Source organism: Boleophthalmus pectinirostris, unplaced genomic scaffold, assembly GCF_026225935.1.
Source record: "Boleophthalmus pectinirostris isolate CB_2022bp ecotype Guang Dong unplaced genomic scaffold, ASM2622593v1 HiC_scaffold_5, whole genome shotgun sequence".
Lineage (NCBI taxonomy): Eukaryota > Metazoa > Chordata > Actinopteri > Gobiiformes > Gobiidae > Boleophthalmus > Boleophthalmus pectinirostris.
Genome location: NW_026571404.1, coordinates 31,868,159 through 31,883,095, shown reverse-complemented (window position 1 = coordinate 31,883,095; position 14,937 = coordinate 31,868,159). Strand labels below are relative to the sequence as shown.

Below are 14,937 nucleotides of genomic sequence, written 5' to 3'. Positions count from 1 at the left end.
GGATGTGCTATCTTTATTCATGTCTAACAAAAAACCTGCAACTTCAATATGGCACTGAATACATTTTATATATCTGTTTTGGATGTGTTGGCAGTACGAATTGACAGTTATGAATGTGAAAAAGTACAACAAATAGGATTGTAGGATTGCTTAAAATCTATTACTAGAACTGTTACAGATTTGCCTGTCAGGCTTTTGTCAGTCACATGTTTGCATACAAAAGAGTTGGATCTTATTGGGTGATGTACATTGAAAATTTCTCGTCTACTATTTATTTTAGTTTTATTCCATTTTATTTTTCAAAACTCTTTCAAAACGAGTTATGATGATGTACTTCACTTAGAGACTTTTTAGTACCCTACATTCAGCTTTCACATTTTCCGAGGAATTTTTTAGAATTCCCAACAGACACATCAAAACATCGTCCGACCAAATGAAAACCTCTTCCAAGTCACTTTGTGTTTATTTCTGAGGGGACCTGGGGAGAGGCCATATATCATGAGAGCCCATTAAATGGTACAGGCCCTTCACACGCGGCACAGCTCCTAACTGGCTATTGTGTTAGTCCGAATTGGCCCGCTAACAGATTGACTGGGAGCACTTCTCGTAAGCGACAGCTGCTGTTCTCGCCATGACACCGCGTTGTCATCAAAGCCTATGATAGTCCACTGATTGACACAGGCTGCAATAGCGCCGAGTCTGGCTGGCTGCCTTTAGCTGGGGAGGGAAAAAAAAGCGAAGTGAGTGAAATTCGACTTTTCGCTCCAACTTATGAAATGGCGTTCCAATTGGTAATAGCAGGTGCGGAGTATTGGGTATCGCGAAGTGTCTGTATCACATATCGGGTTGTAGTTGCCTTTTTGTACGCTGTCAGGCTTGATGGCTGTCTTGTTAATTGAAATATTGCTTCATTGTAGCGGTCTTCTTTTTCCCAGGGGAGGTTAGGTTTACTGGTGGTCACGGAATAATAATATGCCAGGCTTTTAATAAAAACTCCCATAATTATGCGCGGGCTATCAAAGTCAATGAGTCCACTATGTGTGTGTGAGAGAGAGAGGGGAGTAGGAGGAGGAGGAGAGAGTGATTGAAAAAGTGCAGTGGTCAAATGATCCCTATAGTTTAGCGCTATGGGAAAAGAATGGGGCTCTTTTAACCGCGGGGTATGTGGGAGGTAGATTTGCCCCAGAAAGTTGGGCCTCCGGAGAAGAAAGGTGTGTTTTTGTCTTTGAGCGGGCCCGGGCTCCTCCCATGAAAGCAGGTCTCGGTCCAGGGAGCACAGTCATAGCAGGTGGCCTCCACACAGCCACCTGGGGGCCAAGCAAGGGGCCCACCCTCCTCAAGTGATACAGCAGGGGCCACGGATACAGGAAGGTGCACAGAGCGAGATTATGACAACAAACTTTTGTGCTGTTGTTAAGAGTGTGTTTACTGGAGTATTTGTTGTTGCCATGGAGAATATTAATGTTGTAGTCCTTTTACAGAGGAGTTAGTGATGCAACTAGTAGTTTTTTGGTTTTTTTTGTTTTGTTTTTTTGTGTCTAATTTTCTCAATATATTAGTCAACCAATCAAAACCATTTATCAATAAAAGGGGTGGGATCTATTTAAGACAGCTTTTCCCCAGTAGATTGCACAATGTTTTTATATATTGATTTTAGATTTTCTACAAATTTGGACCAGTTTTGTTTAGTGTTTTTCATTACAAAAAAGAAAATAAATACTTTTTTTTTTTTTAAATAAAAATTGGGAGAAAAGTAAAAATATGTTAACCTCAAAACTGATTAAAAAAAACCTTGCCGTTTTTAAACAGATCTTGGGTTACCACTTTTAAGACCGATTCATAAACTGGTATTTCAAATTCGATGGCATGATACTGTTACCATGTCTCATAAACACCAAACAAGCTCACGCCAATGACTGAAGATCCAAAAAGACATCTCTTGGATTAAAACACACTTGCCATCATTCTAAACGTGTCCAAGAATCATAAATTAGCCTGATATAATTTCCCCACTAAACTTTTATGATCTCATTTGACGTAGAATAACTCATAAGAAATTTCATTGTGGCACTGCATAATAGGACTTTTCTGCCATTAAGCCAACCCTGTAAATAGGATTGTGCGCCAAGTTCGAAAAAAAGCACCAAATTATCTCCTTCACTTAGGCTGGCATCCAATTATCAATAAATTATGCTCTCATATCGAAGGGAGCAATGAGATTAAATTCATTCTTGCAATGTTTTTCGGCTCCCAATTAAAATTCATACAGTTATTGATCTTGTTGATTTTTATGCCGGCGAATTTGCATAATCTATTAAAGACGAATGATTAATGAACTACTTTGCTTTCGAGGGCGCCATAGCGAGTAGCAATGTCGGATATATTTGCGTGTCCTCTAATATGGCGAAGATACCGTTACCTAGGAACGGGGGTGGCAACGCTGGCACCAAAATGCAACAATAGAGATTAGCAAGAGAACCTGGCATTTACAAATGGCCCCACACTAGCGCAGACAATAGCAATAGAGCAATAAAAATACAGTAATGAAGCAGTTTAGCAAGAAGACAATGCGCAATATTTCTTTATGCGTTACCATTTATTTTACCCCCTAAAGAGCCGCGCGACAAAGTTAGCTTCCTAACGATGTGCTGATTATGGTAAATTGTTCAGTGTATATTTTAGGAGGGAAAAATCCATTGTGTTTCAGTAGCAGTGAAATGGCATTTGGATACAGAGGTTAGCACTGGGCCTAGTTTCGCAGTTTTCTGTCTTCACTAGCCCCAGGCATCGACGCAACAGCTAAAACTGCCTGAAGATTAAAGGTGCTTGATGTAACTTTTTGGTTGAGGAGTCTGTCAACTGCTTGTTTCTATGGATATGTCATTGGTCTACCAGGAATGTTCCACAGCACGACAAAATACGTAGAAAACAGGTATTCTGAATATGAGCAGGGTTGCCTCTCCACAGACCTTGCCTATAACTTGGTCTGGTTTGGAAGATAGAAATGCAGAGGCGGCGCTACCATTAGGCAACAGTAGGCAGCCCCCTAGGGCCCCCAAACCTGGTGGGGCCCCCAACCAATTTCCCTCAGAATCACTAACGGCCAAGGCCTCAGACCAATTAGATTTTCTCTCAGTATCACATTAAATGAGAGTACTAGCAAAAATATACAACTACTTTCAGCTCTGGTTATCTAGTAGGCTACATAACTTGTAAGACAAGTTTCCAGTCCACCTAAATTCAAATAAGTATGTGCGTGTCTCATGAACAGTGGGGAAAAACAGACAATAAATATTGCCCCCAAATTGCTAATTCCGCCACTGTAGAAATGTTTAATCCCATACTGCGAAACACTCCAGACAAAACAGTAACATCTCCATGGAGTAAACAATTTGGCAGAAAAGTTACACAATGCACATTTAAAATTCGAATTCTTGACAAATATGCAAATGTATGTACACAACTATAGAAAAGGCCTGAAATGCAAATTCAGAATCTGTTGAGTATAACAAAATAGATACGCAATAGTTCGAAATGTTCAATCAAATTCATTCATGCAATGGCCGGTAGTTTGTCATTGTTCAAAAGGCCGCTGTTATTTCTTTTTTTTTTAGGCAAAGAGGGTTACGTAGAAATTAGTCAACCAATCAAAATGATTTTTCAAAAAAGGGGTGGACTTTTTTTACACAGCTTTTCTCCAATTGGGTGTTCAATGTTTTTAGATAGCATGCATTTATATATTTTCTGTTCTATTGCTTTCAGAATTGTCTTACTTGTTCCACACTGTGAAACACAATATCTATGACTCAAATTAAGAACATTTTACTTTTATTTGAGTAGATTCAACTTCTAAATATGTATAAGTAAAATGATCTACGAGCAGAATAAGTGTATTTTTCTTAATACAAGCAACATTATTCTTTCGCCAAGAGTTGTTGTTTTTCTTATCTTAAGTGTAAAAAGATGTATTTTCACATTTTCAGTACAAAAAGTCTTGTTCCATGGATAGATAATTTTTCTTGTCAAGTGAATTTCACTCAAATCATGATAAAACTTAATTCAATTCTTAATTCAAGTGTTCTTAACTTGGCTAGATTTTAGTTTTTGCAGTGCATCCAGTTCAAAGATATTTGTATCGACTAACCGGGCATTATTTTAATCTACACATCAGTTTTATCTTGTAGTGGGGGCTGGGTGTCGACTACTGCCCCCCCTCTGCTGACCAACTAACCTACTTCCGTTCCATATCTCCTTTAAAGGTCCATTGTGTAACTTTTCTGGTGGAGGGTCCGCCGAATGCCTTTCTCCGTGTCATAGCTTTGTCTGAAATGTTTTAGAGTATGGCATTCTATCTTCATGGAGATCAAACCAAACCAAGTTACAAGTCAGATCTGTGGAGATGCAACCCTGCTCACAGTCAGAACGCTTGTTTTTTAGGTATTTTTGAACTGTAAACCCACTCGTAATTCAATAAATGTAAGACAGAGCTGTTTAATGTCATACTGCGAAATCCATATCCATAGAAACAAGCAGATAATGGACCGGCCCCTCCGCCACAAAGTTACACAATGCACCTTTAACATTGCTAACAGCATCAGCACCACCACACCCCAGTCTTAGCCAGCATCACAGCATTAGCCCCTCGCCTGTGCTCTCTCTTGGGCCTCTGCAGCCTCCTAACCCGCAGTGCCTTCTCGCTGTGAGGGCTGTGACAAACGGCGTGTCTCAGCTCTGTTAACGCCGCCAGCCTCCAGCTCGGAAATTAATGTTTATATCACCCCCCACAATAGCACACTAACCTTTGAGCACACATTTGATAATGAATGGCTTTAAACCTGCGCATGGGGGGTAGCTGTAGCCGTGGTGGCAGCACTGTGAGATTTGAGCAATTTGGACCCCGCAAATATTCTTTACCGACTCGCCAATTCGATGGCGCGTGATTGTTCTTTTGTTCCTTTCCCCGTTGTAAGTGGATATAAATTACCCCTCTGACAATGCAGAGGGGGGTAGAGACAAAGATTTAACCGGGCGGGCACTTGTAGCGAGCGCCAATGTGTCCCTGCCAAGGTAAAATGAATTCCCGATAGATTCCGGTGATGACTTTGCCCTAGCTGCGCGAAAGGAGAAGAAGAGAAAAGTTCACGGTAAATTGAATGGCAGTGCTGCAAAACAAGACAGTAGCTTAGATGCTTAGTGTATGTTTGAAAGAGATATGCTCACTGGAAAGAGGGATTTGTGCCTTATCTGTTTGTTTAAAGAATGAGCCTTTTTGAAAGTGTTGGCGGTGGTTAGCTCCTCCTGTAGCCGCAGATGTCATTAACATCCGGAATTCATAAGAAAGAAGATAAATTATTATAAGAGTGGATTCTGTGCACTTGCAAAGACCAATGGGTAGCCTTAAATAAACAAATAAACAAAAGCTCATGACTCCCCCCTGCTGGTAAATGTACATATATTTATTTATATTTATATGTTTTTCTGCAAAACTAAAATAAATTCTTGACCATTGTTGTAGCAGGCCACCCTTGAGACTGTAGCTTTGAGCAAACTTCCCAGTAAATTGAATAGCACCACTGCAAAACAAGACAGCCCTGCCGACAGTACTTTACCAAGATTCCTCGGTGTACGTTTAGACGCAAAATGCTCACTTGAGAAAAGGGTGATGTAGCTATATTGGTTGGCATCAGTCAGGAGGGCGCTGTAGGTTGCTAACAGTCCATTTCTATGCTTGATGGGATCTGTAGACATCGGTATCCACGCTGGAGACAGATGTTTTGAGAAGTCTATAGCTTCTTGCACTCTTCGCGAGATATGTTTGCCGGAGGAGGAGAGTCCCCAAGGACCTTGAGTTTATCTTTCATCTCCATCATCAGGGCCTGGCTGCTCTGACAGGCTCTCCCTTTAGCCGAGCTCCAGCCGCACCGCCGTCTCTGGGACAATAAGCAGCACCATGTCTGATTAGTTTCAGAGTTCAGTGGGCCTGAACGCAGCGCTGGTATCGGTTGTTGTTGTTGTTGTTGTGTTGTTGTAGTAGACACCCTCACTCCCCCACTCCATCCTGGTGTGTTTGACAACGGTTGCTGAGGCGATGGAGAAACAGAAGCGTACAGTATCCTGGCAGGCGCACGTTTAGGTCAGTGTTAGGAGTTTAAGTATGTGTTGATGACTGAAACAGGCGTTATGCACTGTTGAGACTGATCATTCAAAAATGTCACAAAGAAAATTATTGTGGAAATATATGAACAATGGAACTTTGGCTTTTGTTGTTGTTTTACCAAAGTGAGTGTTGTGCTCATTTAGATGATATACGTAACACACATACTGCTAACATTAAAATTAAGATATTTGGAGTGATCTGTAGATAACCACATTTGTGATCTCTAAATACTATTCTACGGTGTCCTAAATCAGTGCAGCCCATTGTGTCCCTGTGATGTGCAGCTTCACTTTAAGACATTGCAATGCCCTGCTTTGTTGCTTTGTGTGGTCAAAGGGAGGACAGCATTTGTGTAATTGCACTATCTCTGTCTAAATCTACATTAACAGCTCCCAGTGACAGGGAAAAAGCGTTCTCAAGGTGGAGGTCTCTCTGGGAAACAGGCAGTTCCATGAGCTGTGGCAGGAGGTCCATAGGGCTGACAGGAGTGCACCCCCTTCTATAGAGCCGGCCTTATCTTAATGAGGAATCGCAACACACAGTGCTGTTGTAAAACAACAATGATGTGGGAAGCAGCTAATGAGGCTATCATGGTGTCGGGAAAGAGCCATCTCTCCCCACAGGGCCCCGCGACCCCTGGTGCACAGGGCCCACAGAGCTGGCATTGACTGCACAGGTTGGACATTCACACAGGCTAAAATGAGAGATGCCAGCGCTCATCAGCAGAATCAGATCACAGCGCGGCGTTCTGAAGTGTCTCCGGGACAATTGTTCTCCTATTTGTGGGAGTGATCGTGTTGTGAGAAAGCAGCCGTGAGATGATGTTGTTTGTTTTCCAAAACCTTGGGGAAATTCTTTATGCGTTTGAGCTTGATTGATCAGGCGCGATGTGTTGCTGCAACATTTCACCGGTGTATGTTTCCACTTATACGAATGAGTTACTGCTGGCTGCATATGAGATTATTATTACAAGCTATGTAAATGAACAAATCAACTGTGTATCTGCTTAGAATTCATATACAACACAATCAACACTTAGCTATAGTTAAGAGCACAAACTTACGCCGTACAACTTCTAGAACTCTGTGAAAGATTGTCCAACGCTTTCCCTTAATTTCACACCAAAGGCCCGGGGCTAGCCTTAATTCATGTCACAAATCTGCAAAGCATTTGGTGCCCGTCTCCGTCTGATTTATTGCGCCGTAGTGTGTACTCAGCTCTGTGCTTGACGAATGTGCAAACTTTCTTTTTCTCTGGCGGTTGGGGGAGATTTGTCAGCGAGCAGCCTCTCCCTCTTGACCATTTGCTCCCATTCATCTCATCTCATCTGAGTAAATGACTTGAGAGGTCCGTGATTGAGTGCATGTCTACATCACTTTTCCTTTTTTTTTTTTTTTTGTTTTGTTCTTGGACTGTGGACTTCCAGACCCTCACCCATCCCGTGCGTCTTCCATGTGTGCAAAGCGCGAGCCCCACGAAGCCTCCTTTGCCCCCTACACCCCCTCCTCGCTGGGGGAATCGGCCCTAGCTGACGTCATCATGCCCCAGCAGTCCAGCCTGTGTGTAGAAGCCCGTACTCCCAGCTACCATGGTTCCTGCTACGGCCAGTATGCCAGCCAGCACTTTATAGCAGGTACTATCCCAAATTAGGCCCCGTAATGAACTATGTACAATGCTCTTACTGACCAAAGTGGAAGACATTTTGGTAGTATCTGGTCTCAAGGATTAATTTTTGCTTGTATATCCATATTTTAGAAAGAAGGTTTTTGCAATCTGGGGCAAATCTAAACTACAGTATATCAACTGAACATTTTACTTTATACTTTTATAGGAATGTTTAATTATTCTTAAGAGATTTTTTGGGTTCGCTTAGGTGCTGACCAGTCATAGTAATCAAGGCAATTACTACCGTGTTATGGTTCAGTATAGTAGTTAAAGGTCTTCCAACAAAGGACTATTTCTATTGACTGAAATATCTTTCAACCTGCTCTCAAAGTGAATGTCCTTGCTGGCTTGCCATTTTGATATCAAAATTCCCCCTCAGTAGCAACAAATCTAAAATTGACACTAAAAAAGAACTAAAACACGTATTTGCACGCCATTTCTCCATACTCATTCTGTCATTTCCTATCTTTTTACTGAACTTTACGATTTCCAGGAACATATTTTCCTACAGGCTTACCATACCAAATATAAAAACTTCACTTGATAGCAACAAAACGCTTTCCATTTTTCTTTCTTATTCTATTTTTCCCATCCCTTCTTTGTTATTCATACACTAAACTCTAGGATTTCCAGTCGCATTCAGTAAGAGCCTGATTGACAATAGCTGTGTGGTTCTTGGGTCAGTACAGCCTCGTGACAGCCCTGAGGTGTGGGTGCCACCGTTGGCTTGGCGCACACAGACCATATAGGGTGCTGGTCCTGTCCTGGGTGCCCCTTCGGTCCGAGGCGGGCCAGAGCTGTCACTGTTAATTAGAGAGCTGAATGAGGAGCGCTGGGCAAAGAGGTCCTCCATAGTCCTGATGCTCCTGTCAGGATTTAAGAATAGAACAGCGATTGTGACACAGGCAGTATGTACTTTAGAAAGCTGATGGTTGGTTTTCTCTTCCAGTGTGCCTCTTTTGACAGAATCTTTTTGCGAAATATATGATTCCAACTTCTTTTATTGTATACACTTTTAACAGAACAACGGAAAAGTTTGCTGCTTTAGGCTAGAGAACAATTCCTTACAATTTATTTAGTTTCAGGGCCACAGGTTTACCAGATTGGTCAGATTGGATTGCATTTTGCCTTTGGGTCATAGTAGAACTGTGTGTAGGGTGACCAGATGTCCCTATTTACCCAGGACAGTCCCAGTTTTGAGCCCTGTGTCCCCTGTCCCCACAGATTTATCCAAAACTATTGATTTGTCCCAGGTTTATACAAGAAATGTCCCTGGTGTCCCTATTTTTGACTAATTTGATCCCTGCCAACAGTAAAGAGAGGCATAAATTGTAATTTGTTTAGGTAAAATACAAAAAAGCTGCTTAAAAACGACCAAAACACAAAGAAAATGTGACTATACTGAGTCATGTTAGTCATGAATGGTCTCTGCAGAACAATTTTCCTTAGTTCCGCACTCGTTTCACAATTTTATTTTCGCCAACCTCCAAAAACCTGGGGATATCCCAGTTTTTTATCTTGAAATGCTGGTCAGCTGTAACTGTGTGGTTTGTTGCAACATTTGTCATTGTTCGAAAAAGAAATGTGTCCACAAAATAGACAATTTGTTGTTTTCAGATTCATACTCCCAGATTGGGTATTGTATTGTACTTTCATGAGAAATATCTATAACGAAAATTCACAAATGTTGAACCTGATCGTTTATGTTAGTGGTTAGACTAGGGTGACCAGAATTTCAAAATAAAAAACTGGGATATCTCCGTTTTTTTTGATGGTTGGTAATAATAAAATTGTGAAACAAGGAAAATTGTTCTGCAGAGACCATTCAAAACTAACATGTGAGTCAGTATAGTCACATTTTCTTTTTGTTTTGGTCATTTTTAAGCAGCTTTTCTGTATTTTGCCTAAACAGATGACACTTTATGCCTCTGTTTACTCTTGGCAGGTATCAAATTGGTTGAAAATAGGGACACCTGGGACATTTCTTGTACAAAATTGGGACAAATCAGTGGTTTTGTATAAATCTGCGGGGACAAGGGACACAAGGCTCAAAACTGGGACTGTCCCGGGTAAATAGGGACATCTGGTCACCCCAAGCTAGACTCTATACTGTATTATTTTTATCTGTATCTGTATTAAATATTATTGGCCTACAGAATCCTGTGACGTCATCTGAAACCAACCACTGTGCTAACTTCGTGGTCACTCATGTAAAGAGAAATTGAAAAATGGCAAGCTTGCATTTTGAATCCTAAGTGTAAGTTTTCCATTTCTTTCTGTGTCTTCCAGGTCGTGACATGGCGAGCACAACCTTACCTGGCTACCCTCCCCATGTGCCCCCCACAGGACAAGGCAGCTACCCCACCTCCACGCTCGCCGGAATGGTCCCTGGTAGGTGTCCCTTACTCTTTTTACGACGCCATTAATTATCGCTTTACCACTTTTATTATGAGCAGAAAGTCCCCTTCAGTTAAAAATCTTAAGGTCAACTGCGCGCTAAATATCTCACCTGCTATTCACGATGCATAATCAGGAAAAAGCAGCGGTTCGGTTGGGGGTACGGCTGCGGCTTCGTTAGCTGCTAGCTTCGTGTGGTTAGCGTGCGGTTAGGCGGACATTAGCCCAACTCGATAAAGGAGATCACCGCAATCAGTGGCCGTGAGATAGGACAGTTCCTCTCAGTTACACTCCAGCTCCCAGCGCTTATTAGCTTCCGCCGTGTCCACATGTCCACATACGCGCACCGCTAGCTAGCGCACCAGCCCCGTCAATAAACACTGGTGCTGGTCCGCGCGGCTCTCCCCGGACACCCAGGCCTGCCCGAGCGTATCTCTTTCCCCTCTACTTAACCTGCAGTTCAGGTTCACAGCAAACAGTTAAGGGTCAAAACACAGAGGCGTGGAGGGCCTGTAAATATTTAAATCACTATCTCTCGAAGGGATGAGCTCCAGTTACAGCATCGGCACACGGCGAGGATGCTGCAGCTGCTGCCCGACCGAGGACACATGTCACAACTGAAAAAAATGTTGTTGAAATCACGAAGGGACAAAGGACATTGAGTTGTAATCGTAGCGAGAAAAGGTGTTTGACAAGGGGACGTGTTGAGTTTGCTTTAGCGTAGCAGTGTTGTTGTGTAGCATAGAGAAGTACTTTTAGGTGGTTTTAACAAACAGCATCAGTTCTTCCAATCACAGTAGTTTATAGTTTTGTTTTTTTTACTCGTGTTAGGATTTAAAACGCTGTTGCTGTATAAGAAATGCAGTAACTTACCATAACACTGTAGAGAAAAGTACTTAAAATACTGCAATGCACAAAGTGACCTTTCTGTACTCATTTAACTATTTAACTGCTAACATCATTTCTGTATGATGAACAGTCACCACCAGCCGTATAAGCCAGGGGCGTCAAACTCAAATTCACAGAGGGCCAAAATTAAAAGCTGGGACTAAGTCATGGGCCAAACTAACTATTTATTGAAAAATTTCAACAACATCTGCATGTTTTCTCTTCTTTAGAAATATGTATTGTTAAACCTTTTCTTATTAAAATAAATGTTTAATAATAGTTTTACTTAAACATTGAATCCAGAACAAACAGAATATAAAATAATAACAACATTTTAAATAAATAATGTCTCTATCTGTAGCCAGCTCCAATATATATTTGATATGATCTCACGGGCCAAATATAATTATATCGCAGCCCAAATTTGGCCTCTGGGCCTGAGTTTGACATGTCTGGTATAAGCTATAGTTTAATACTTAAAATACTGCAAAGTACTGCAAAATACAAATAGGCTACCACAAGATTTTAAGCGCACAGCATCAGGCCTTCAAGTTATACAGTTAGAGTAGTTTACTCTTTTTTCTTACTGTTTTAAGCTTTCAAATATCATTGCTACATGAAGTACAGTAACTTACCGTAAAAAATAGTACTCGCAAATAATACTTGAAATATTAGAATGTGCAAAGTTTTGTTTTTGTTTTGTTTTTTCAAAAGTGACAAGGATTATGTCTGTACTGTGCGAATACAGATCGCACTGCATACATTTACTGTGAGAAGAAGCAACTCACTGAAAATGTGTGTGTTATTCAAAGTCTTACAACTTAGACTTATCTGTTTTTGTAGATATGCTGAAGGCCTATATGCTTCTCTTCTCAATATGAAATTACTTTGTTGGGCCTACAGCTGTATTAGCGCACATATTACCAGTAGATATGAATATTTATGTGACTGGATTCAGATTCTGAAGTACAACCCTGTGCTACACAACAAAATTAACGCAATTTAAATCCACAATATCCTTTATATTCAATTACTACAGTAGTGGCACAACTACATCAATACTAAACCTTTTTATCTTCATGAAGACCAAAGCAGACCAAGTTACAGGTCAGATCTGTGGAGTGCAATGCCGCTCACAGTCAGAATGCATGTTTTTTCAGCATTTCTGAGCTATAAAACCACCTGTAATTTAATAAATGTAATGTATTTAATAAATATAATGTAGAGATGTTTTAAGTCAAACTGTGGAATATTCCAAGCAGAGCAATGACATATCCATAGAAACAAGCAGGTGACGGACCCCAAACCAAAAAGCTACACAGTGCACCTTTAAATCCACAATATCCTCTACATTCTTTTACCACTTCCCTTTTTTTTTACGGTAGAGGGACAAATACATTAAACACCTCCTAATTATGAGGACAGAGCTGATAGCAAACAGTGAGGCAGAACACTAAGCAGCTCTTATCCGCTAGTGCTGGATTCCCTTTTCATCTCCTGTCCAACTACTTCGATTTACCGTGCGGCCCCCAAACACTGTTAAAGCAAAGGCCATTCTTCAGCCGACCCATATAAAACCTGGCCTTTATAGTCTCGTAAAAGAATGAAACGTGTGGACCCACAGCACTGCGCCTCCTCCTGCCCCTCTTCTAATGTGCACAGAGCTGGGTTAAGACTAGCAAACAAGATCTGGAGAAAATATGACAGTGTTTTCATGTTGAAGTTCATTACGGTAAAAGGATGCATAGGTTCAGGTTTGGTATCAATACGCACAAAGACAATACGTAATCAAACATTCAAACATCACTACTCAGATCATTGCTGTTTTGTTCCGGCGATTGGAATTACAGTTCAGAATTTATTGTAAAATTCTTCGGTTTTAAATGTTTTCAAATGCAGCATAGGATCGTGGTCATGCTTGTGTTTCAAACTTGATTTTAATACTAAGGAATTGACTCAGTACTGGACGTCAATTACAATATCAATTGAAGATGAAAAATTTTACTTTTTAAATAATATCATAACAATTTTCTACACAAAATTAAGTTATTATGAGGTCTTGTATCCGTTCCGATAACCCTCAAATGCACACTAAAACAGTTCAGGATAGATAAAATTTTGTCTTGTAAATGTCATTTTTTTGTAGTGTCAAGACTTACTCAAATTAATATTTAGTTTTATTCCTGATAATTTGCCAACCCGAGATCATGTATTTAATTTCACTGTAACAAGACACTGTATTTCACCTTAATATCTTAACACTTGTGAGACTTGGATTATACAATAGTACAGTTTTGCCTATATATAATTGTACAGAGACACAAAAGAGATATTATTACTGACAAGGATTTTTTTTCTTTCAGTGTTGAAGAACTGACATAAGGCAGAGTTATATGAACTTGTTATTTAGAAATGCCTTATTTATAATGGCCCTGTTTGTGTGTGTCTTCCAGGAGGAGATTTTTCTGGAAACCCTTACTCTCATCCGCAGTACACCACATACAATGAAGCATGGCGGTTCAGCAATCCAGCATTACTAAGTAAGTGGAAATAAACTTCTATGTAATGCAGTGTTAGCTTCTGTTAGTGTCCAAATGTTAAGCATTGTTAACAATTTAGAATTTTTACTATAAAAGACATAGCATTCAGAAATAATAAAACATGTGTCCAAGTTGTTTTACTGGTCAAAGCAGTATAATTCTGGACATGCTCCTTTGTTTAGATGATATTTTTGATCACTTACATATATGTATAAAGTAAAATTTTAAAACACTCTATATTTGACTAACCCCAGCTAAAGGTGTCTTCTCAGAGCAGGAGCTGTGTTGATTCTATGTCTGACCTCATGGATTCCAACGGCTCGTTCTTCTGTTAACTTTCAGGTTCCCCTTATTATTATAGTGCCGCATCCCGTGGCTCCGCCCCTCCCACTGCTGCCACTGCCTACGACCGCCACTAGTTACCACGGCGACCAGCTCAAACTGCAGGGCCACGGCTTGGGCCTCCATATTGTCCCCGTCTGAGCAACACTTGAGGTCAAAGGGAGGCAGAGGAGCGGAACGCATTCACGGACGCAGTGGTCATGTGACTGGCAATGAGGAAGGAGGAAGGAGGACCAGATCAGCGGCGCCTAATTCACACTTTGGGTCTAAATTAAAGGGGAACTGCAAGTGACCAGACCTCATCGCTCTCTCAAAGGCCCGAACATTTCCAAGAATGACTTTAAGAGATTATATAAATATATATATTATAAAATATTAATTGAAGACAAACAGTGTGAAGAATACCATGTGGAAAAATGTTGTGGGTTTTTATTTTTGTTTCTTTGTTGCTGTTGTTGTTGTTGTTATTTTATTCATAGTTCTTCACATTCCTGTACACAATTAAGCACAGGCTGTATCTGAAACTGCTGCATAGTCACCATATGTTGCTTTAGGGTAGTTATACCACTTTATAACTACAATCATTTGGAGCGAGCTTTGCTACTGTGACCAAGAATCATACAGTAGCACTCAAATTACTTAAACAGAATTTGTAAAAGCGTAAAATCAGTGTATTAAAATTAATTTATAGCTGGAAATACTGCTTTACCTACCTCTGGCCTATTGAATATTAGCTCATCGAAACTATCCAATCCACTACATCTTTCAGTAGTTGATCAAAATAGTTTACAGCTAAAATGTATGTCACAAAAGTCGAAAAACCGAATCTCAACCAGAACTTCTAACTATACAGATTTCTTAATGTTTACCTTACGTTAACAAAGGACCTCCCTTTTTAGCAGTGTGTTAGTGACTCTGGAGTGGTTTCAAACACAGCCTGAATAATTT

At 40.5% G+C, this 14,937-nt stretch overlaps 1 protein-coding gene across 1 annotated transcript in view; it reads left to right on the top strand.

Annotated features, from left to right (window-relative positions):
• pax2a (paired box 2a) overlaps positions 1 to 14,479 on the top strand; it is a 42,140-nt gene extending 27,661 nt beyond the window's left edge. The window contains exons 9-11 of the mRNA XM_055162620.1: positions 10,112 to 10,213; positions 13,561 to 13,647; positions 14,009 to 14,479. Of these exons, the coding sequence (XP_055018595.1) occupies positions 10,112 to 10,213; positions 13,561 to 13,647; positions 14,009 to 14,130 (311 nt within the window). The 3' untranslated portion in view covers positions 14,131 to 14,479. The remainder of the gene's footprint in view (positions 1 to 10,111; positions 10,214 to 13,560; positions 13,648 to 14,008) is intronic.
• Positions 14,480 to 14,937: the final 458 nt, after the last annotated feature.